Source organism: Perognathus longimembris, chromosome 13 (genome assembly GCF_023159225.1).
Source record: "Perognathus longimembris pacificus isolate PPM17 chromosome 13, ASM2315922v1, whole genome shotgun sequence".
Lineage (NCBI taxonomy): Eukaryota > Metazoa > Chordata > Mammalia > Rodentia > Heteromyidae > Perognathus > Perognathus longimembris.
The window spans coordinates 50614812-50638305 of record NC_063173.1 but is presented as its reverse complement, the minus strand read 5'-3'; the positions used below and the strand labels follow the sequence as shown (position 1 = coordinate 50638305).

Sequence of the window (23494 nt, the reverse complement as noted above, 5' to 3'; positions counted from 1 at the left end):
GTGGATAGGAAAAGAAGGTGATGTGGGTTGAATATGAGTGCAGTTCATTATATAAGAAAATAGCATTAACTCATTAAAACCATTAAAAAAGGAGGCTTAAATAATAAACAGAAGGGGATGAAACTGATTAAAATACATTGTATGAATGTATACAAATATCACATAGAGTATGAAATTGGTTTTGACAAGTCATTTTGTCAGTAGCTTATAGTAACACTTATGAGTACTTTTTATGAAAAATATTGCCAGTCAGAGCAACACAGAGAGAAACGATTTCTTTTTTTGATGAACATGATGCAACAATGGAATTGACTTATAAAGAACTTCATGAATTTTGAAATACACTGCAATTCTACTATGCTTGAATTAGTTGAGCTGGATGCAATTTCTCAAAAATGTATTTTTCCAGGATTCAGGTTGAAATGATACTCACCACTTATGCTTTTCCTATGTGAAACACAGAATGACTAGGGGAAAAACTGAGTCAAACCATGCAGAAGCATTGGCGGTTTCTTCTGTGACTCTGAATTGACCAAAAATATCTCCTTTCTGCCTATAGAGAGTTAAGTCAACAGTGTAAAATGGTGAAAAATACCTCTCTACAATATGGAGAAAATCACATTTCTCAAAGACATGGCCAATGGGGACCCATAAAAGTTGGTGTGGAATATGCAGTCTAGATATGCAGAAATAAGTCACGCCAACAAAATAACCAAATGTGATGCAAATGTATAAACTGATTATCAGATGGCCCTGCCTGTGTGAACTTTGAACTATAGTCAAAGAAAGAATGGCCAATAGGGTCCACTGAATGGAGATAGCCTATCAAAAGCAGTCTAACCAACCCAACCATTCTAGGGACACTGCTCCTAGCTGTCCTTTCTGTCTCTGTAGTGCCAGCATCTTACATAAACCATTGCTTCTCCTCCTCTTCTGCCCTAGTAAATTCTTCTACTTGTGGTTCTAAAAACATTAACAAATCAAAACAAAATACAGTTTTCATGACACTATGGACTCTAACTCACAGTCTATGAAAATGAATAAAATTACAATGAACAAACTACATGTTTAAATAAAACAGAGGAGGATGTATCCTTTGCTTCCAGGTTAGGTCAATATGGTCTTAAGCATGTATGGAGAAGGAACACACAGGAACAGAGAGAGAAAAGGTGACCAAACAAACTCACAGAATTGAATGTTCACATGTGAAAATAAAACCAAGTAACCTTAGGATATGGATGGGATTGGGAGAGAGAGGATTAAGGACAATAGAAAAGGTGACATTAACCAAGATGTAATGTACTCATAAACTGAAATGTTGAATTGAGCTGTAGATTGAAGAGTTTCAGTATGAATGGATTTTGTCATGAAGTACTTTGAACAAAAGTACTTCAGCTCCATTTCAGTGTAGGTGATATCAGGGACAGAGTTATATCAGCCATGGCAGAGGTCTTGAGTCAAACTCCTCATTTTCCTAATTCCATGGGGGAAAGGTTGAAATATAGTTATATCAGAAACACCTCAGATGAGAAAACAGAATACAGGTTTTTATTAAGCAAGAATTACTGACACATGAACCATACAGGATAGTCAATACTCAATACTGATGTATAATCATATCATCACAGGAAGGCACGTGTTGGCGACAATATGTAGCGCAATTTGACAGGCTTAACACATGAACACATATACAATTGAATTATAGTGAGTGTGTCTGCAGTTGGAATTTTATGAGCCTCCTGACCGTCTCCTTCACATCTTTGTTCCTCAGGCTGTAAATGAGGGGGTTCAGCATGGGGATGATGATCGCATAAAGCACAGTAGATATTTTGACCAGGAGCCATGACCTTGTGGAGCTGGGCACACAGTAGAGCAAGAGTATAACTCCATGGAAGATGCTGATGGCTGTCAAGTGGGAGGTACAGGTGGAGAAGGCTCTCCTCAGGCCCCCCTTGGAGGGCATTCTCAGGATGGTGACTACTATGACCACATAGGAAGCCAGGGTGATCAGGAGGCTGCAGGACTCATTGAATAGTGAAATGCCTAAGCATGACATTTGGCTGAAAGTCGTGTCTGAGCAAGCTACAGAGAGGACTGCTGAGAATTCACAGCCAAAGTGATTGATGATGCCGGCTCCACAGTAGGACAGCTGCCCCAGGGAATAAGTGAGTATGGCTGAGCAGAGGCCACCCCATAGGTAAGTCCCAGCTACGAGGGAAGCACAGAGCTTGGGGGACATGGTGACTGTGTAGAGCAGAGGGTTGCACACGGCCACCAACCTGTCATAGGCCATCACGGCCAGCATAAACATTTCTATAACCACACAGGCACAGCCAATGAAAAATTGCATCATACATCCTTCAAAGGAGATCATTTTGCGTTCCACAACTAAGAGCTCTAGAAGTTGTGGCGTTAATACACTGGAATAACAAATATCCAGGAAGGAAAGATGACTGAGGAAAAAGTACATGGGTGTACGAAGTTTACGATTGATCATTCTAACCACAATCAGGCCCAAGTTTCCCATCAGAGCCACTGTGTAACCCATCAAAAACACACAGAAGAGAGGTACCTGTAGATGTGGGTATTCCGAGAAACCCAAGAGGATAAAGGTGGTCACCTGGCTCTGGTTCACTTCGTTGTGCACCATAGCCAATCATGACACAAATGTTAATGGAAGGCTAAAGTGAGAATGTAGACAGGAAGGAAATCAACCCAGGCTGAAAAACAACAGCATAGGCAAATGTGGTCAGTCGAATTCTTGGCTGTTTTTCTCTATTTGGAAGTGTTGCTTGCATCCACACATATTTATGCAATATTAGTTTATTTCTCTAGCACTGAAGTTTTCTTCTCTGGAATAATAAATAGTAGTACATATTAATGTTATTTTTATTCAAATGAATCTGTAAATGTATGAGACATTCAAACTAAGTCCAGTGCCAGTACATATGTCATTCTGTGTACATATATATTTAGTGTATATATACAAGGTAAACCAATATAAATAATACTCTATAGCAATAAATATAGTATAGACATGTATATGTATATATAAACCATTATTTTATGTGTACATATTGTTTTAATATGCATATATAAAGCATTATATTTATATTGTACCTACATAGCTTTCCTAAGAAAACTTTTCTTGTGAATCTTAATATTACCATTTTTCTTCTTATTTACCTTCTTTACTCTTACACATCTTAAGAAGACTGACATAGTTTGTTATTTTCTGTGTATGTGCAGGCATGAATGTGTTGAGTTTTAATTGCCCAAATTCACTGCATTTCAAAAGGGTAAAATTTTCATTGAGATTTTCATTTATAATATTCTTGTTGTAGGATCTAACTTAGTTTTTCTCACTTCAATCTCAGTACTAAGATGGATTAAAAACAGAGAATCATCAGTTCCAAGTCAGCCTAGGCTATGTATTATTATCCAGATACACATAGATACACATGCATAATACCTATATTACGTCTTACATAGCATTCAGGAATATAGTTTCAAACCCCATTAAATGGTCCCAAGAACAAAGCAGAGTTCAGAATATATGCCATTAGCTAAAAGATGCAGTTATTATTATTCTTTGGGTCACATGAATATTTTCATATGGGTTTGTCCTCAAAAAAGGTTTCTGGATTTAAATACATCACCTGTAACAATGAAAAAAAGTTCATCTCCTCTAGCAGAGAGACACAATCAAAAGGATCAGCTTTCCAGAGTTACCCAGAGAAATGACTGAGACATCTGAACAATAATTAAAGCAAAAGATCTGGGCTTATAGCTCAAGTGGTAAGGGATCTGTCTAGCAAGCATAAGGCTGAGTCCAAAGACCAAAGTACAAACACCAAAGAAATATAAATGAATAGTTAATCAAGCAGCAACTCACCAAAAGCTAGACTTTCCTGATCTATGTAAACTCCCCCTCACAATTCAAACATCCTTACAAAGCGTTCCCATTTGTTTTACAAAAGCCTTGAATGACTCTAGAAAAATACCTTTCAGTAAGGGAACCAATATCTGAGAGTTGTGTCAGCATTTTTCTAATGGGTATACATGGCACAGGAAGATTCAGATTTTGATATATTTAATTCTGTAATCATGGTGTTTGTTTTGTCTGAAACTAAATGAGCATGGGGATACAAACTCTGGAGAATTCTATGTTTGTTGTGATGAGGTACAAATAAAATAATTATAGGAAGATTTCTTCCCTTTAGAGACTGCAATTTCCTCTATGTCTGTAATACATTGATCTTCATACCATAAACAGAAATCAATTTTGCCTTTATATGGAGCTTGTGATTTGGAAATCATGAAAAATGATCCAAAAAATATAGCCATACTACTTTGATTTCAATATAATTGCAGTTATATGTCTTTGCATATATTTGTATAGAAGTATACTTGCTATTGTATTTTATTATTCAATAGTTTATCTTGAATAGGCCTTCAACCCGGAGCATCAGATAATTGAGTAAGTTCAGTGTCAAGACTGTTGTGCAGATATACTTCTTTTTACATTTTAAGTTTTTAATTACAAAACATTTGTAATTTGAGGAGGCTTCACTGTGACAACTCCACAAATGTAAACAATGCACTAGTAACAAAATGACCCCCCCCCGCGCGCGCGCACACACACACACACACACACACACACACACACAAACACATTCATGTTCATCCCTCACCCTTGATTTTTCTCTCAAATAGCATTTGGTGGCTTTCACCATGTTTATATGTATACATGTAATTTCCTACTCTATATTCATTTTCTATTACCATTACTGTAATCATTAGTATTACAACTTTAGTTATATTCTACAAAGAGTGTAAAGATATGATTATTTGGCTTTTTGAGCTCAGGTATTTTCACTCCACATGGTAACTGTTTTTTTCCTTTAAACTGATAGATCCAGTTATGCTGTTCTAAATCAAAGAAGAAAGTAATTTGTGTTACATGGCCAGTCAAAAGGAAAGCAGATCTGATGTAGGAATGTCATGTCATTTTATTTTGTTAACACATAGAAACATTTAAGTAGAGTTCTTCATATTTCAGGTTGAATATCTTTAATAGAAAGATGAATTCTGTCTTGTAACCAATCAGCAAATGGATTTAGTTACATAATAGGTAACTTTTACTATCATAGCTAGAATAGTAAGAAAGAAATAAGAAATGACCTTTTAACCTATCTGATTTTATTTTATTATTTTTATTTTGGCAGTACTAGGTTTAATCTCAGGGTCTGGTGCTGACTTGACTTGCTTGCTCATGTGGCACTTTACCACTTAAAGCCTTCTTATGGCCCTCATTTATTTTTGGCAACTTCAGAGAGAGCCTCAAGGACTTTTCTGTCTAGCCTAGCTTCAAACCATTATCTTCTAGGTCTCAGCCTCCTGAATACCTAAAATCACAGGTGTGAGCCATGGGCACTGATCCAGGAGACAAGCCTAGAAACATATTAAAGACAAAAATATAGATACAATATGGTTTTTAAAAATAAAGCAACAAAGCAATAGTAACAAAAACAGCTTGGTATGGGTACATACATATACATACATATTGGTCTGAGGACCAATGGAATAGAATTGAAGACACAGAAATGAACCTGCAGACCTATGGCCACCTAATCTTTGATAAGGGAGCCTGAATTTTAGGATGGAAGAAAGCCTCTTCGACAAATGGTGATAGCAAAATTGGCTCAACTGCTGTAACAAACTAAAGCTTTGACTCATATATCACCCTGAACCAGAATCAATTCCAAATAGATGAAGGACCTCAAAGTAAAATCAGATACCCTGAAAACACTTCAAGAAGGAATAGGAGAAAAACTAGAGCTCCTTGGCACAGGTTGAAACTTTCTTAATAAAGACCTAGAAACACAAAGAAAGGTTGGACAAATGGGTTTGCATCAAACTGCAGAGCTTCTGCATGACAAAAGACATAGCTTGCAAGATAAACAGAAAGCCCACAGACTGGGAGAATATCTTCATTGGCCATATAAGAGACAAGGACCATTAGAACTCAAAAAATTAAGTTACCTCATAACTAAACCTCAAAGAAACAATTGTCCCCTTAATAAATGGTCTAAAGACTTAAAGTGAGACTTCTCTGAAGAGGAAATGGTAATGGCCAAAAGGCACGTGAGGAAGTGCTCAACATCACTGGCCATAAAAGAAATGCAAATCTAAACAACATTGAGATTCCACCTCACCCCAGTAAGAATGGCCATTATCAAGAAAATAAATAACAACATGTGCTGGTGGGGATGTGGCCAAAAGGGAACCCTTCTACACTGCTGATGGAACTGTGAACTTGTTCAACCACTCTGGAAAGCAGTTTAGAGGTTCTTCAAAAGCCTAAACATAGAGCTCCTCTATGACCCAACAATCCCACTTCTGGGCATTTACTCAAAGGAGCACAAGCAAGACCATACTAAAGCTATCAGCACAACCATGTTCACAGGAGCATTATTTACCATAGCTAAAATGTGAAACCAACCCAGATGCCCCTCAGTAGAGGAATGGATCAAGAAATTGTGGTAGATATACGCAATAGAATTCTATGCTTTTATCAGAAACAATGACATTGATCCATTCATAAGAAAATGGAAAGACTTGGAAAAAAATCATACTAAGTGAAGTGCATCAGACCCAAAGAAACATAAACTCTATGGTCTCCCTTATTGGTAATAATTAATATATGTCTAGGATAGCCCTAGCAGTTGATTACAGTAGTGCAATAGCTATGTACATATCATCTCATAAGATATGGAACAATTGATTTATCATTGATGTTAGTTTCCACTTACTATGTCAAATTATTTTCTTTTTTTGGGTGTTCACCTTCTCTATGATTTAGACCCTGTTGTCACTGTATTCGATTCTAGTACTGTTACAGGGTTCAAGGGAGGGGGCTCCTGTCCCTTCAAGAGTCCACCACTGAGAGACAGTCTCGAGCAAAAAGATAGGTTTATTGGGGAAGCATAAAGCAAACTGACAGTCGAGGGACACAGCACAGACTTGGGAGCTGAACCGCAACAATGAAAAGTGGACTGACCAACCAGGGACACAGTGCAGACGTGGGAGCTGCCACACTGACCCCGAGCAGTCCTCAAATTGGGGTTTATAAAGGTAAGCACAGATGTAGGAGGTTGACGCAGGGGGTAAAGCAAGCAACAAACAAGTTAAGCAAGCCATTTACAGAACCAGAATTTTGGACCAGAATTTTGGGCTCAGGTTGCTCTACTAATCTACTTCCCCCAATATTTCCTACCATGTTTCCCTAGTCAAGATGGAGTCAGCTGTGCTCCCTACAACAGTACCCTGGGTATTTTAAATATGTGTGGCTGAATTAGGGAATGGAAGGGGAGCATTCAAATGTAAGACAAAGAATAAAATGCAATCCAGTGCAACAGCAATACAAGGCAATATGCTGTAAACTAACTGTACAACATGGGGGGTAGAGTTGGGGAGGAGGGAAGGTGGTAGAAAATGGAGGAGATAGGAATTTGGACAAGAAATGTACTCACTACCTAACATATACAACTGTAGTCCCTCTGTAGTTCACCTTGACAATAAACATAAAAGAAAAAAATAAAGCAAAATGATTTTTTTTCAAAAGGGAGAAAGTATTTTATTTGTTTGGAACACAAAGATTCGTAATGGACATACAAAAAGTAAGGAGGAAACAGTGCAAATGGGAGTGACAAACTCAGGAGAGAGATTCAGGAAATATAAGAAGCCAAGTTTCTTGAACAATTATATAAAATTTCTACTAAAACAACAATTAGCCAACAATATTCCTGCACTGAAAACTCAGCAACAGATTACAAGAGAAAAGATATGCTATAAGAAAATATGATATCAGTGTTTAAATTTTCAATTCAGCATTACATTATGTAAAAATTGTCCAGCAAGTAGATCATGCATATTTGTGATGTAGTCAAGAATAAGGCAAAAAAAGAATGTAAAATTATGGCAACAGAATTACAAAATCAATACTTGAAAAACTGTTTAGTGTAAATCTACAGAACAACTCATGGGGGGAAATGGAAAGGGGGAGGGGGGAGGGGGGAATGAGGGAGGAGGTAACAAACAGTACAAGAAATGTATCCAAAGCCTAACATATGAAACTGTAACCACTCTGTATATCAGTCTGACAATAACAATTTTTAAAAAATGAAAAAAGAATATCCATTATTTTTTCACTTAGTCAATTATTGCACTGTAAGTTTTAAAAGGCATAGCTTAAAACACATGCATATATACACATATGCACAAATGATAGACATATAAACAGAGAGAAAGATAAAGTAACTTTTATCATTTATTTCAGAAGATTTGGCACTTTATAGATAGCACGAACAATGCTGTACTGATAAATGACAGTTATGTTTTTGAGGAGGTGGACTCTTAATAATAAGAGTATCTTTCAATGTACATGTGTCCTAGAAATTTATAATTAGTAGTTGCAATGAAGTTTTAACATAAAACTTCTAAACTATTTCAAAAAAAGAAAATTCTAGAAATATTTATTAAACAATGATAATATACACACCACTCTTACCATCTAATACAATAGAGTGCAATCATTAATTTATTAGAAGACTTTAGCAAATTGAGATATAGCCATAACTTGTATTGTTATAATGAATACCACTTCGTAGGCAAATTTTATTTCATGAGGAAAAGACCCATATGAAAAGGAGAGTTTAACATTTCACAAGACTTAATGTTACTTTGAACTAAAGGTTAACCTGGGGCAATACTACAGTAAAGCATACTGAGAGAATTTGTTGTAACAATAACAAAATAAAAAATTTAGAGTTTTCTGTGATTTTATGCCTGAATTCTTAAAAATCTATTTTAGTAATCGATAGAACAAATACATGTGCCATTGCCTTTTTTTTTTTTTTTTTCTGTAACTGTGGACCCAACCCGGGGCCTTGCTCTTGCCAAGCAGGCACTCTTCCGCTGAGCCAGATCCCCAGCCAGAACAAATACTTGTGGACTACAAATTGGAGGATGGTCTTAGATTCATGAGGTGATTTGATGCTGAATGCCAAAACCATTCATCTAAAAGTATAAATAGTTAACATCTGCGGCACAATCGTTTACTGCATAACCCAGTGATGATTTCATTCATATCTTTGTTCAAAAGACTGCAGATCAGGGTAGCATAGAAATCAGCACTCAGAGAAACAGAGTGTACTTTGACAAGGAGCCATGAAATTTTAGAATTAGAGAGTCAGCATAAAATAAGTATAGTGCCAGGGACATAGCAGAGACAGAGGCAAACACATAAGGAATCCCTTAGCCTACCCCAAGTAAAGCACTCCTTTAATGACAATGCTGAAATGAAAACTGAACTAGTTAGAACAATTTTCAGGCTGCACATTTTATTAATGATATTAGAGACAAAGTGATGTGAATAACATAGGGGTCAAAATAGGGTGCAGTAGTGGTGGCAGTATGCTCATGAACTTATTATTAAATTTAACCCTGTGCAAATGTAAGACCAACAAATATTATCTAACAAATAATCATTAAAATTTCAGGAATATGGTGCAGGCACTAAAAAAACAAAGATTCGGGAGATTGCAAATCAACTGACCCCACCTGGACTGTGCCAAACTAATGCATACACAAAAAGAAATAATTGAAGCTGATCGTTCTGTCTTCACAATCAAGTTATCTAACTGGAACCACTAGTGTAGATGAACAGAAACCAAGAGAAGACATTTTCACAAATGTTATTATGCAAGAAAGGAAGCAATCCAACTGGACATTCGTAGTATCAACATACACAATAAGATACATTCATTTCCTGGAACAACCAAGAGCAATATAAAGTAAATCACTGCTTTAACTGATAATTTAAGTATCATTTAACCAAAATATTGGAAATGAGTCAGGAATAATGGAATGTAACCTCCAAGCTCCAGTAGAGATAAATTGCTTATGCAAGAAAAATCAAAGGTGCTTCTCTAAAGACATATACAGAGAAATTGGACAAAGAAATGTGAATCTCACAAGATCCTTGATGCCGTTTTACTCTGGGGAAATTGAGAAGACAAAGGAAGCCCCAAAGTGCTGATGTGTAATATTTATACTGTTTTCAATTTAATGCGAACCCTTTTCTTTGTTGAAAAAATAGAGGATTATTCAAACATACATTTGAATGGTTGTCATATTGAGACAGAATAGGAGACAGAAAGAGAGAACATTAAAAATGGTGAAAAGAAATTAAGTAGTAGAGTGGAAAGAAAGAAAATAGAGGAAGAGATGGTTTTAGAGACTCCCCTTTCTGAGGGACACAGAATGTGAGTATTCTTCCCAGATTATTCAGACCACTCTATCCTGGGAGAGACAGAAACAGGGTTTTCTTTCTCTTCTTTTGCTTTTTACTCACAAGCTATTGTTAAGGCACAGGATGATTTAGTAAATCATATATGACTGCATTCGTTCTCTGAATACATTTATGTCATCATATGAAGAGAAACTTAGAAGCCATGAAGGATATTCATAAAGAATATTCACAGCGGGCTGGAAATATGGCCCAGTGGCAAGAGTGCTTGCCTTGTATACGTAAAGCTCTGGGTTCGATTCCCCAGCACCACATATTTAGAAAATGGCCAGAAGTGGCACTATGGCTCAAGTGGTAGAGTACTAGCCTTGAGCGAAAAGAAGCCAGGGACAGTGCTCAGGCCCTGAGTTCAAGCCCAGGACTGGCAAAAAATAAAAATAAAAAAAAATAAAGAATATTCACAGCATCATCGAATGAGGTGAACAGAGGTCTATAATGAGTGAGAAAGGATTCTGAGGCGGGTTAACTTGCTGATGCTTTCTTTCACCTCCTTATTTCTGAGACTGTAGATGATGGGGTTGAGCATGGGAACCACCATGCTGTAAAACACAGTGGCCACTTTGACCAAAAGCAATGAGCTTCTGGACTTAAGCACACAATAGAGCAAGAGGATGATGCCGTGACAGAAGCAGATGGCTGTGAGATGGGAGGCGCAAGTAGATAAAGCTTTCTTGAAGGCCCCCTTAGTAGGGATCTTGATGACAGTTACAAATATGACCGTGTAGGAAATAATGATGATCAGAAGGCTGCAGGCCTCATTGAAGGTACAGATAAGCAAGCATGCCAGCTGGCTGAGGGAGGAATCAGAGCAGGCTGCAGAAAGGATGGCAGAGTACTCACAGCAAAAGTGATTGACAACACCAGACCCACAGTAAGACAGCACCAATAGGAAATAGGTGAGTGTGGAGGAACATATTCCAGCCCACGCATAACTTCCAGCTACCAGGATTGCACAGAGCTTACGAGACATGGTAACTGTGTAGAGCAGAGGGTTACAGACAGCCACAAACCTGTCATAAGCCATCACCGCCAACATAAATGTTTGGGTAATGACGCAGGTACAGCCAAAGAAAAACTGTACTATGCATCCTTTAAAAGACATGGACCTGTCTTCGGTTATCATGAAGTCTAACAACTTTGGTGCAATGACAGTGGAATAGCAAAAGTCAATGAAGGACAGATGGCTGAGAAAAAAGTACATGGGTGTGTGGAGTTTGGGATTCATCTTGATGATCAAAATCAGACCTAGGTTTTCCAACACACAAGCAGTGTAGATGGTCAGGAACACCAGGAAGAGAGGCACCTGGAGGGTGGGAAATTCTGAGAATCCCAAAAAGACAAAGATGAATCCAGCGCTCTGGTTTCTTTCAACTTGCATTTGGTTCCTGTGAAGGAAAAGGAGAAATTTCATCCAGAACGTTAAGGGAGCAGGTGCTAGGAAAGCAATAAGGTACAAATCTTCTCTTGAAGGGCATACCAAGACTGGTGGCTCCAAAGAGCCTGCCCTAGGGAAGAGTTGCTGGTTTTACCATGGTGTCTATGACACCAGTCAGGGGGAAAAAAAATATCAGCAGATCATTCCCTCTGTTCAAAGGATACTGGGAAGGAATTTCCAAGTATGTATGATCATTTCATTGTTGTTACTCTAGAAGTGTCTTCTACTCAAGCCTGCAAATGATTATCTAGAATCTATCTATCCGGTCAATATGATTTCCAGTTAATAGCTTAACCCCTTGGGAAATTCTGGGTTATGCTCCTAACATAGAACCATGTGTGAATGCTTTGAGATCTCAAATAATTCTCTCGCATAAAAATGTTTCAAAATTTTTCTTGAAGTGTTTAAAGTGTTTTTATCTCACAGGGATGGTAGTATCGTTGGATTTCAGTGTTCATATCTAGGCATCCATTTGTCTAGCTGCCTATATCACTATGCCTATATCTTTAAAAAAAGAAAACACATTGTGTTCAGCAGCATCATGAGTATTAAATGGCAGAATACAAGAAAATAGAAATTATGTACTTTCTTCCACATGCAGATATGGGAAAGAATATGGGAAGGAACACATAATAATAAAATCAACCTTCTATATTGGATACAAAGCTAGATGCTATAAAACAAATGTGACATGTATTAAGCTTTAAAGCTAACTTATGGTCACAAACAACTATGCTTAGAGCATTTTCACACATGAAAACTAGGACTTATTCTTTCATTCATTTATTTATTTATTTATTTATTTATTTATTTATTTATGACATGGAGCTTGATTGAACTCAGGGCCCCGTCACTGTCCCTGAGATCTGTTGGCTCAAGGCTACCACTCTACTTCTTTGAGCCACAGCTCCACTTCGGGCTTTCTCAAGCTTAATGGGAGATAACAGTCTCACAGACTTTCTTATCAGGGCTGGCTTTGAACTTCTATCATCAGATCTCATCCTCCTGAGTAGCTAGAAATACAGGGATGAGCCACCAGTACTTGGTCAACTAGGACTAATTTTAACCACTCCTTTTTTAAATCAATATCATTTCAGTGACTGCTCACATTTAAGGAAATTTTACATGATCAAAATCTTCTCGATATGTTCCAATTTCACATCTATTATAAGTATCCGTCCTAGGCTGGAAATTGAAGGGCATAGAGTCATTGGTTGCCACATTTCCAGTGTTCTGTGTTGTCTACCATGGATGAAAAAGAAAATATTTTCTTTAGGAACAGAAACTTATTTGTGTAATTTGTTTCATTGAACCTTTGCAGATGAGGAAAGCTGACATAAAATCCACCATTTTTTTAATACGAAAGCTAGCCAATTCAGTTAGACAAAGGTAAGCTGCAGTACTTGCATTTCATGAAAAGAAATATGGTCATGCCAAAATTTAAATGGTTCCACACAGAATTAGATTGTCTGAGACAAAGGTAAGAAAAATACCAAATTAAGTGAAAATTCATACTGACCCTAGTGTGCATTTTGTATGTCTTGAGTACTGAGCAGGGCTTTTTTGTTTTTCTCATTTATGAAATTGAAAGATCTTAGACACAGCATTTTATCTGGTTTTGATGCTATCTACCCACAGGGGGAAATGATTCCTAACAATATACATGATAACACATCCAACATTTTATTGCCTGCCACTAAATATTTATTGCTCTCATCTTGCAGTCCTAGAATACCTAAATCACTTAGTATTTTCTCAGAAGGACAGAACTCCAAGAAGAGATTACCAACCCTTTTGGATTGATTTTAAAATCTTAATATCTGTGTGTACACTGGCCTGTTTGCACTAAAGTGTGACATTCAGAATCAAATGTATTCTTTCTCCAAAAAACACACTTGTCATCAAATTTAAGCTAATTGATATATTATTATAGAGTGTTGAGTTTACTAGTTTCCAAAAATACCAAAACTCTTTTTCTTCTCTTGCCTGTAATAGGAAAAATAAAACAACCTCCAACAACCGTGATTTGCATTTTTGACAGAATCCAATCTCATTTTTGTAACAATTTAGCATTTTACATACTTCCTCATTGCATTTGTAGAACTGATGGAATCTTCACATCAATTTCATTTGTTTCCTTTGACTCAATCTGGTCTAATGTCCTTCTGTCAGACAAACATGTCTCACATTATGAAGGTGGCTTTTTAACCCGCAGTCTCTGATCGGTCATCATAAAGATTTGTCCTGAGTCTTGAGAATGTGGCTGGTATTAGAAAGATCTTAATAGTTGGATCAAGTAATGTGAACTGAAACTCTACCAGAATCAAATAGCAAAGACAGCTCTGATGAGATGTTCAAGCTCTGTGTCTCAATCCTTCAACTGCTTGTATATGACCCAGTATATATTAAATATTCATGGTGTAACTACCATTACTCTTATGATTTTGCTATGTATAGAGAGTATCCCAATAAGATACCAACCTTAGGGCACCTGGGACTGTATTCTTCATTACAGTGGATTGAGCAAAACATTTTCTTTTTTTTTTCTCCTTTCAGAATTTGCATAGGATTCCTAGCATACACAAAATTCTAGCATAAGCACCTGTTGTTTATTTAGAAATCATAGTTGGTGCAATAAGAAACAAGAAACATTTTGGTTGACATATAGTAAAATGCAATGTTGTTCTTTGATTTAATTCTAACTATTCCTTAGCTTATGTACTCAATTTCCTTCCAATATCCCAAACTGTCAGCATGTGAGCCTGTCTCTTTTTATTCTTCCTTTTCTTTTCTGGCTTCTCCTGGCCTCCTTTTCCTCTTAAGGCTTTGACGAATACAGTTAAAGTAAAAAATAAAATAATTCAAGATCAAGTCTCATTTGCACTCTTACTCCACAATATATTCCTCTTTCTAAATAACAACTATTCAGCTGACCTGTCTCTCCAAGTATGCTGAAATCATCCTTTCAATTTTAATCTATTGTGGCACTCAAACGATGACAACTTTACAAGAGGCCTGTAGTTTCATGCACATAAACATTCAATACTTTTGTCTGTTCCCACTGGAATGACAATTTCCCCTCAGAGTATAAGCACGGGTACCTTTTTAAAAGAGAAAACATCTTTAAGTAGTTTTACAAAAAGATTTCAATTCAGCATGTGTTTGTGAATAAAAACCATCTTGGTTATTGTCACCCCTATCATGATTCTTCTGTACCTCTCCACATCCTATCTATGGGTCCATTTTCACACATGCACAGTGAATATTATGACCGTACTCACTCATGCTTTCGCTTAATGTCAAATGCGAGGGAGCATACTGCCTGAAAACTCTGGTGCAGAGAGCATTGTTCAGTTAAACTGCACTGATTTGATCTTGCCTACAAATAAAAATAAAATTATATCAAGTCTATTATATTTCTTAACAGTTTTATACATATTTTAAAATATATATTCATCTAAAGGTATCCAATCTTGTAATTTTGCTGAAAAATTAAGGAACTAGTTGAAATAAAACCAAGTAGCTGAAATGTGTTTTGAAGAGGAATGGCGGGGGGGGGGGGGGTGGGACACAAATATGGAGAGAGGTAGAATGAGTAAATAGTAAATACAGTCATTGCATTTATACACAAATATGGAGAGAGGTAGAGTGAGTAAATACAGTCATTGCATTTAATGTGCATTATGTAAGAAATGTTGAGAGTATGGCTGAGATGAGCAAAGATTGGGGAGAGCAATAGAAGGAATGACATCAATAAAATGCATTGAAGTCATAATCTGACTTGTGGAATTGAAACTCCTTTAGACAACTACTTAAAAAATAAATAAAATGTCGAAAAGTACAGTCCTCTAAAAGATGTGTAAAAATTGAGAATGGTTAATGAACATTATTTTAATATCTAAGAACATGAAGCATCTTTAAGGAATACAGATTCAAAAAAGAAAACAAGACAAGATTCTTAACAATGTGGGGAAGAGGTTTCAATACCTTGTACTTTTATTCTTAGCTGAATGAGACGGGTACCACAGCTAGTAGACTGGCAGAGGTGCTGTTTGCCAAAAAACTATTCAACTTTTGAATCAGAGTTTTCTGAATCGAAATTACTGTTGGATGACTGATTAATTATTTGCCAGCAGCCGGACAGATTTAATTTTCCATGGTTTCTTTGAAAAGTTCAATTAAGTATCAATTTATTTCTCAAAAACTGTAACTATAAAAGTTATCTTAGCTTGAAATTAAGCAATGAGAATTTCATTTACCATAGGCCATTAAGAACATTTCTATTTTTTAAGAGTTAAAAATTTTCATATAGCTAACATTAGTGACTCACACCTTTTATCTTAGCTACTCAAGATGCAGAGATCTGAAGACCGCAGTTCAAAGCCAGCCCAGGCAGAAAAGTCTGTGAGACTCTTATCTCCAATTAACCACCAGATAACCAGAAGTGGCACTGTGGCTCAACGTGGTAGAGTGCTAGCTCTGAGTTGAAGAGCTCAGGGACAGTGCCCAGGCCCAGAGTTCAAGTACCAAAAAAGACTGATGGAAAAAAAAAAGGTCATGTTCAGTATAGACAGTCTTAGTCTGAGTCAGACTGAGAGATAAAATTTAGGCACCATGTAGTGTATATTAAATCTACATTGCATGACTTTAGGGAATAAAAATCCCAGAGAGCCTTCACAAGGTGTTTACCATGAGCTTGAACTACAAGCAAGACAATCTGAAGAAAATCTCTTCTTCCTAATTAAAATTATGATTAGTTAATAACACTGTCCCATGGGAAATTAGAACATGCTTATTCTGTATTAGAAAATTGTGATCTGTGTCTAATTAGTACATTGCTGAAATAAGGAAACTTCAAAATTAATAAAAGTATCCTGGCTTTTCTGTTCATCGTTAAGTATTGTCTGTTTTTGTGTGCAGATAAGAAAGTACCAATTGTCTATAGTCTTGACTCAGGTTTAAGATTTATTCATCTATTTCCTCATAAATTAAAATGTTCCACCAAAGTTCTCACAAAAATTCCAAATCTAATGGGTTTGGCAGAGCAATAAGTCATTATATTTAATGTACATGGTATAAAAATTGAACTCTGTAATGAGGAAATGAATGGAACTGGGAAAGAGGGCTAGAGAGAATGATAGAATGACATAGATCAAAAGGCATTATACTCATATTTTGACTTGTAAATTTGAAACTCCTTTGTACAATTACTTAAGATTAAAAGTTTTAAATATCGAATTTTCTATCATACTTTATGTCTTGATTTTAATTTATACTGGATATAAATTTTAACACTTAAAACCAGCACACTACTGAATATACTTTTTCAATAGCTAATCTTCAACATTTTAAATGAAAAAAATCAGCCTTTTGTCAAATTATCCCTTCTTCAAAGAATAACTCCGAATAATTTGTTTACTTCAAAATTTAGTATAATTTTCATTTGGCATTGTTTAGCAATCACGTACCTGTAAAATTCTCACTAATGACTTCCTTTATTTCAGAAAAATGTCAGTCATTTTCTGTTGTCATTCTTTTTTTTCTTGATTCTATATATGTTTATCATTTGCCTTTAAAGAAATATACATTTCTTTGAGTCATCAATTCATTTTGCCTTTTGTATTTTTCTTTGTTGGTGTTACATCATTGCCTCAGATAAATCTTGTATTACATTATGTTTCTCCTTAACTGTGATTTTCAGCTATTAAAAGATTCACTAACCAGGTACTGGTGGCTCACACCTGTAATCCTAGCTACTCAGGAAAAGGAGATCTGATGATCAAAGATCTAGGTTTGAAGCCAGGCTCAATAGGAAAGTTCCTGAGACTCTTAGCTCCAATTAGTCACCAAAAAGCTGGAAATAGAGCTGTGGCTCAAGTGGTAGAGTGCTAGCCTTGAGTAAAACTGTTCTAGGACAGCACTTATCTCTGAGTTCAAGTCCAAGACTGACCAACCCCCCCCCCACACACACATCAGATTAATATTCATTCCTGATGAAAACATTTGCAAAAATTTGTCAGTAAAATACAAGTAATCAAATGTGTCAGTACAAAAAGTTAATAAACAACAACCTGTTGGGTTTTATTCCAGGAATTCAAGGATAATTCAATACACACAAACCAATAAATGCAGTTTATGGCATAAAGGTAAGAAAGAACAGCTGAGTGTCAGTGGCTCATATCTATGATCCTAGCTATTCAAGATGAGATTTGTAAACTCATTTGAAAGTCAGGCAACACAGTCTTTTCTAAGAGACTCTTACCTCAAATAAACTAACAAAGTACTGAAATTGGAATTGTGGTTCAAGTAGTAAAGCACCAGCCATGGATGAAAAAAACTGAGCCAGAGCGGGGCACCTTGCGTTCAGGCAACAGTACTAAAAAATGGCAAAGGATAACATTCCTAATACATTTCCCAATGTGAAAATATTCCTAATATATTTTCTAAAGTTAAAAAAAAGAGGGCTGGGAATATGGCCCAATGGCAAGAGTGCTTGCCTCATATACATAAAGCCCTGGGTTCGATTCCTCAGCACCACATATATAGAAAGCAGCCAGAAGTGGTGCTGTGCCTCAAGTGGTAGAGTGCTAGCTAGCCTTGAGCAAAAAGAATCCAGGGACAGTGCTCAGGACCTGAGTTCAAGGCCCAGGACAGGCAAAAAACAAACAACAACAAAAAGAATAATTGAAAAAGTTGATAAAACTAAATACAAGAATGTTTTAAATGGAAAAATACAGAAAATTATTAAAACTTAATTTTAATTTAAATATATTTTCATTATTATTTTGCTAAAGTCAATGCCTTCAAATTGACTTGAATAAAATTAGCTTAATTTTCATTAAAATTGTGCATATTCAAAATCAACATAGAATGAAACATAATATATTGACTGAATGGGAAATAATTATTTCTGAAAATACTGATTGGTAAAGAATGGATGAATAGCTAGATACACAGATAGAAATATAGATATGTAGGTAGATAGGTAGATGATAGGTAGCTAAGTAGGCCGGTAGGTAGGTAGATAGACAAGTAGGTAGAGAGACAGATAGATAGATAGATAGATAGACAGAAAAACAGATAGACTCAGCCAAAGAAGCATTCTCTCATAAACCCAACCCTGATGCCTTCTTAAAAAATGAAGTTTAAGCAGTCAGAGAGTAAAATACAAAAACATTCTTTTTTTTTGGCCAGTCCTGGGCCTTGGACTCAGGGCCTGAGCACTGTCCCTGGCTTCCTTTTTGCTCAAGGCTGGCACTCTGCCACTTGAGCCACAGCGCCACTTCTGGCCGTTTTCTGTATATGTGGTGCTGGGGAATCAAACCCAGGGCCTCATGTATACAAGGCAAGCTCTCTCGCCACTAGGCCATATCCCCAGCCCCTATAAAAACATTCATAAATTTAATACAGAAGATTCTCTTTTGGACTTCAACTATAGAAAATATAGATAAAAATAATCATACATACATACATCCGTACATATATACACACATACATAAATACACATGTGCATACATGCATACATACAAACATGCATGCATGAATGCAAACATACGTAGATTTTTTTGCTGGTACTGTCTTTGAATTTAGAATCTTTGTTCATTCAGTTTTCTTGTTGAGTTCACAATCTATCATTTGAGCCAGACCCTGAGCCTAGCTTTGTGTTGTTTAGTTAGGAGATAAAGGTTTGTGAATTTTTCTACCTAGGCTTGAATTGAACTATAACTCTCCAGGTCTTAGCCTTCTGAATATATAAGATTATAGAAAGGAGCCATCAAAATATAATTGCTACAAATAATTTATACTTAAATGTTCAAAGATAATAGAGTTAAGTTCTACCTTCTTCAAATGGTTTAACTTTCTTTAGAGATAAAAAAAACTACATAATTCTCATCTATAAAAGGAAGATCATGCATTTTACAATTTCAGAAAAGGGAATATGTTATCTGAATTTGATAAATAATTTTGAAAAGAAAGTAAGTCGACATAATATTTCAAAACTATTATATTCTATTTTGGAGATATAGATTATATGAAATAGTGATAGGTTTAGGAGGGAGAAGAGGAAAATGGCTCTCTCTCTCTCTCTCTCTCTCTCTCTCTCTCTCTCTCTCTCTTTCCAGTCCTGGGGCTTGGACTCTGGGCCTGAGCACTATCCCTGGCTTCTTTTTGCTCAAGGCTAGCACTCTACCTCTTGAACCAAAGGGACATTTCTGTTGAAGTGATGATGGGAATGAATCCAGGACTTTGTGTCATGATGGACAAGCACTCTACCACTAAGCCATATTCCCAGCCCTAAATGGTATCCTTTCTTAGCTAACAATATAATGTCTTTTACTGAGAAGAAGCAGACTGATACAAAGGGAACTTTATTGCAATTCTACAAAAAATAATTTAATAATTGGGGTTGTGTTGCTCAAAACATAAGTATTGTTAGGAGGGAATGAAGCATTTAAAGACATCAGCATTATTTTCTGTAGCTTTTATTGAACTGAAATACATTATACTGCTGTTCAAAATAATAAATTAACAGAATAGGTAATATTTTCAACATTAACAGAGTAGCTAAATTTTCATCAATAATTTCATAATAAAAACCTGAGGTATCACACTTAGATAAACTACACTACTTTAACAAAATTGAAAAAAACTGTACAACAACATTGATGAATTGAGATAGTTAGCCCATACGATTGCAGTATATTTAATAAAAGGAATTTGAAGAGAATTAACAGTGCTGAATATGAATTTCTTACTTCCATGAGGCCCAGTGTCAAGATAATGAAGCACATTTCATTATCTAAATCTTGTCAGGCAAAGTGAATCAGAATAAATAGCAGATGCAATAAAATAAAAAAATAATAATAATGTCATTCCAAAAGTTTAAATTCTTTCCTATGCATAGAAGCATGTTAGGGATAAAACACAATCATGTATAGTATCCTTCGATCATGTATTAAAAATGTATCAAAATGTGAAATAGGATACGTTTGTGTGCCTTTGCCTGCATGTGGATGTACTTTCATAATTTGAACTACAGCAAGAGCTTGGAGTGGATGAGCCTCCTGACTGTCTCCTTCACGTCCTTGTTCCTCAGGCTGTAGATGAGGGGATTCAGCATGGGGATCATGACTGTAAAGAGTAGAGTAGACACTTTGACCAGGAGCCAGGAGCTTTTGGAGTTGGGCACACAGTAGAGAAGAAGGACAACACCATGGAAAATGCTGATAGCTGTCAGGTGGGAGGTACAGGTGGAGAAGGCTGTCCTCAGGCCCCCTTTGGAGGGCATCCTCAGGATGGTGACAACTATGACCACATAAGAAGCCAGGGTGATCAGGAGGCTGCAGGACTCGTTGAACAGTGAAATGACTAAGCATGCTATCTGGCTGAAAGTTGTGTCTGAGCAAGCTGCAGAGAGGACTGCTGAGTACTCACAGCCAAAGTGATTGATGATGCCGGCTCCACAGTAGGACAGCTGCCCCAGGGAATAAGTGAGTATGGCTGAGCACAGGCCACCCCATAGGTAAGTCCCAGCTATGAGGAGAGCACAGAGCTTAGGGGACATGGCGACTGTGTAGAGCAGAGGGTTGCACACGGCCACCAACCTGTCATAGGCCATCACGGCCAGCATAAACATTTCTATAACCACACAGGCACAAATAAAGAAAAATTGGGTCATGCATTCTCGGAAGGAGATACTTCTGTCTTCCACAACCAAGATCTCTAGGAGTTTGGGTGTAAACACACTGGAATAACAGATGTCCAAAAACGCAAGGTGGGTGAGGAAAAAGTACATGGGCGTATGAAGTTTGGGATTGATCCTGATGACCACAATGATTCCCAAGTTTCCAAGGAGAGTGACTGTGTAGACGCTCAGGAATGCGAGGAAGAGGGGCGCCTGCAGTTGTGGGTAGTCTGAGAAGCCTATGAGGATGAATGTGGTCACAAAGCTCTGGTTTACCATATTCCCTCATGTAACAAGAGAAACGAGCAGAAAGGCAGTATATCTGAGTAGAGAAATACATTCAAGTCTCAGTGGAAACAGTGACGATAAATAGTGTCGCCATGGCTTCGTGTGTCTTCTACTTTGTTGTTGATTCTTGCTTTACCCACTCTGTTGTGGTTGATTATGGGTCCTCAGTTTGTACTTCAGCAATGCAGGCATATTATCTTGAAGTGAAATAGAATATCCAAAAATAAATAATCACTTTTAATAAATTATATGTAGAAGTATCAGATCCTTAAACCATTTTGGATTAAATATAGCCAAGTGGGAAAAGCATTGAAAAGATTGGAGTGATGATTAAAGGATGACAAACACTGGATAAGAATGACAGGGGGGGGGTCTTTGATAAGATTACAGATATTTGATATGCAATAAAAATGTTGTAAATGTTTGTGGAAAGAAACTTGTCTTAACAAACATCAGTCATCTTTTGTAATGCTATTACTTTTTCTATGAGTTTTAGCACCAAGAATACATAAAGAACTACTTAACAGGATCTTAAATTTTCTCATAAACATTTCTTCTAAGAGAGGATGTCACAATATCACTATATTTTTCCAGTTGTTTTTTTTCCATGCATCTTTTCCCTCACCAGTTATCTAAAATGCCCAGCATATTTTGCTATTTTATTCATATACATATATAGGAATATATCCATAGATATTAATATACACATGTGTATGTAGACATATATTACTCCATTTATCTAAATTCATTACATTTCTGAGAACAAATCATACATTAACCTTTCTTGGAAAATTCCTAGTCTGTATAACAAAGAAATTAAGATCAAAGCTTTAAAGTCAGTGAAAAGATTCTAGGAATAATGAGCATAGGGATTAGCATCTTAGTATATACAATTAGTTAAAATAGATACTAAAATAATAGAATTTTTCTGCCCCAATTTGTTTCTAGTGCTGAGTATACATCATATAATATTGAAGAAAGTCAGTATTAAAGCAACTTACCATGAGCCAGTTTTCCTGAACTACATTATTGATTGCAATTATACAGCTTTCTGTGAAACTCGAATGTTCTTAAAATTATTCTAAATAAATACAATTATTCTTTAAAAATAGAATGGCAAGAAAGAGGCAAATAATAATATTTTTGACAGCCAAACTATTTTAGAGAGGTGGTAGAGATGTCTCAAGTAAAAGAGTGACTCTGAACATTTATTTGTCAAGGATCATGATGTTTGTTTTGTGTCTATCTGCTTGACTTTGGGGACACAGACCCTTGGGAATCCTGATAGTTTCTTGTGTGACCTACAAAGTAATTAGAGGAAGCTTTTTCTCCTGATACTTACAGAATATTTTTTTTTGTGTGAACAATCAATATGTGCTAGGCAACAGTGTTTCGCCACTGTAATCTTCGCTTTTCAGGAGGCTAACATCTGTAGATTGTGGTTCAAAACCAGCCTAGGCAAATTAGTCTGTGAGGCTTCTACCCCCAATTAACAAACAAAATTATCTCTGTATAAAATTGTGAAAAATTAACTATGTGAATAAATAGCCACAAGTGTTCCAGTATCATCAACATAAGTAATTTTGATCTGAGTCTTTTTTCATGTCTTTTTTGCATGAAGCTTTTCCTCATAGTTTCCGACAGGAAAAAACCTTACATATTCTATACACTCCTTTATATTTAGACATCAGGACTAAGAATCCTATCCTACATG

General features: G+C 36.3%; 3 protein-coding genes across 3 annotated transcripts; all 3 read right to left on the bottom strand.

The window, feature by feature from the left end:
* Positions 1-1699: 1699 nt before the first annotated feature.
* On the bottom strand, positions 1700-2650 carry LOC125361971 (olfactory receptor 5D18-like). Its single transcript, XM_048360619.1, has one exon. The coding sequence runs from the start codon at positions 2648-2650 to the stop codon at positions 1700-1702; it is 951 nt and encodes a 316-aa protein (XP_048216576.1).
* Positions 2651-10802: 8152 nt separating this feature from the next.
* On the bottom strand, positions 10803-11783 carry LOC125361898 (olfactory receptor 5D18-like). Its single transcript, XM_048360510.1, has one exon. It carries the CDS (start codon positions 11781-11783, stop codon positions 10803-10805), a length of 981 nt encoding a protein of 326 aa, XP_048216467.1.
* A 9058-nt stretch (positions 11784-20841) lies between these two features.
* LOC125362524 (olfactory receptor 5D18-like) lies at positions 20842-21771 on the bottom strand. The gene has a single exon (XM_048361351.1). It carries the CDS (start codon positions 21769-21771, stop codon positions 20842-20844), a length of 930 nt encoding a protein of 309 aa, XP_048217308.1.
* Between the last annotated feature and the right edge of the window lie 1723 nt (positions 21772-23494).

Coding starts and splice junctions, on each gene's coding strand:
- LOC125361898 (XM_048360510.1), bottom strand. CDS start 11,783: ATGAAATTTCTCCTTTTCCTTCACAGGAACCAAATGCAAGTTGAAAGA.
- LOC125361971 (XM_048360619.1), bottom strand. CDS start 2,650: ATGGTGCACAACGAAGTGAACCAGAGCCAGGTGACCACCTTTATCCTC.
- LOC125362524 (XM_048361351.1), bottom strand. CDS start 21,771: ATGGTAAACCAGAGCTTTGTGACCACATTCATCCTCATAGGCTTCTCA.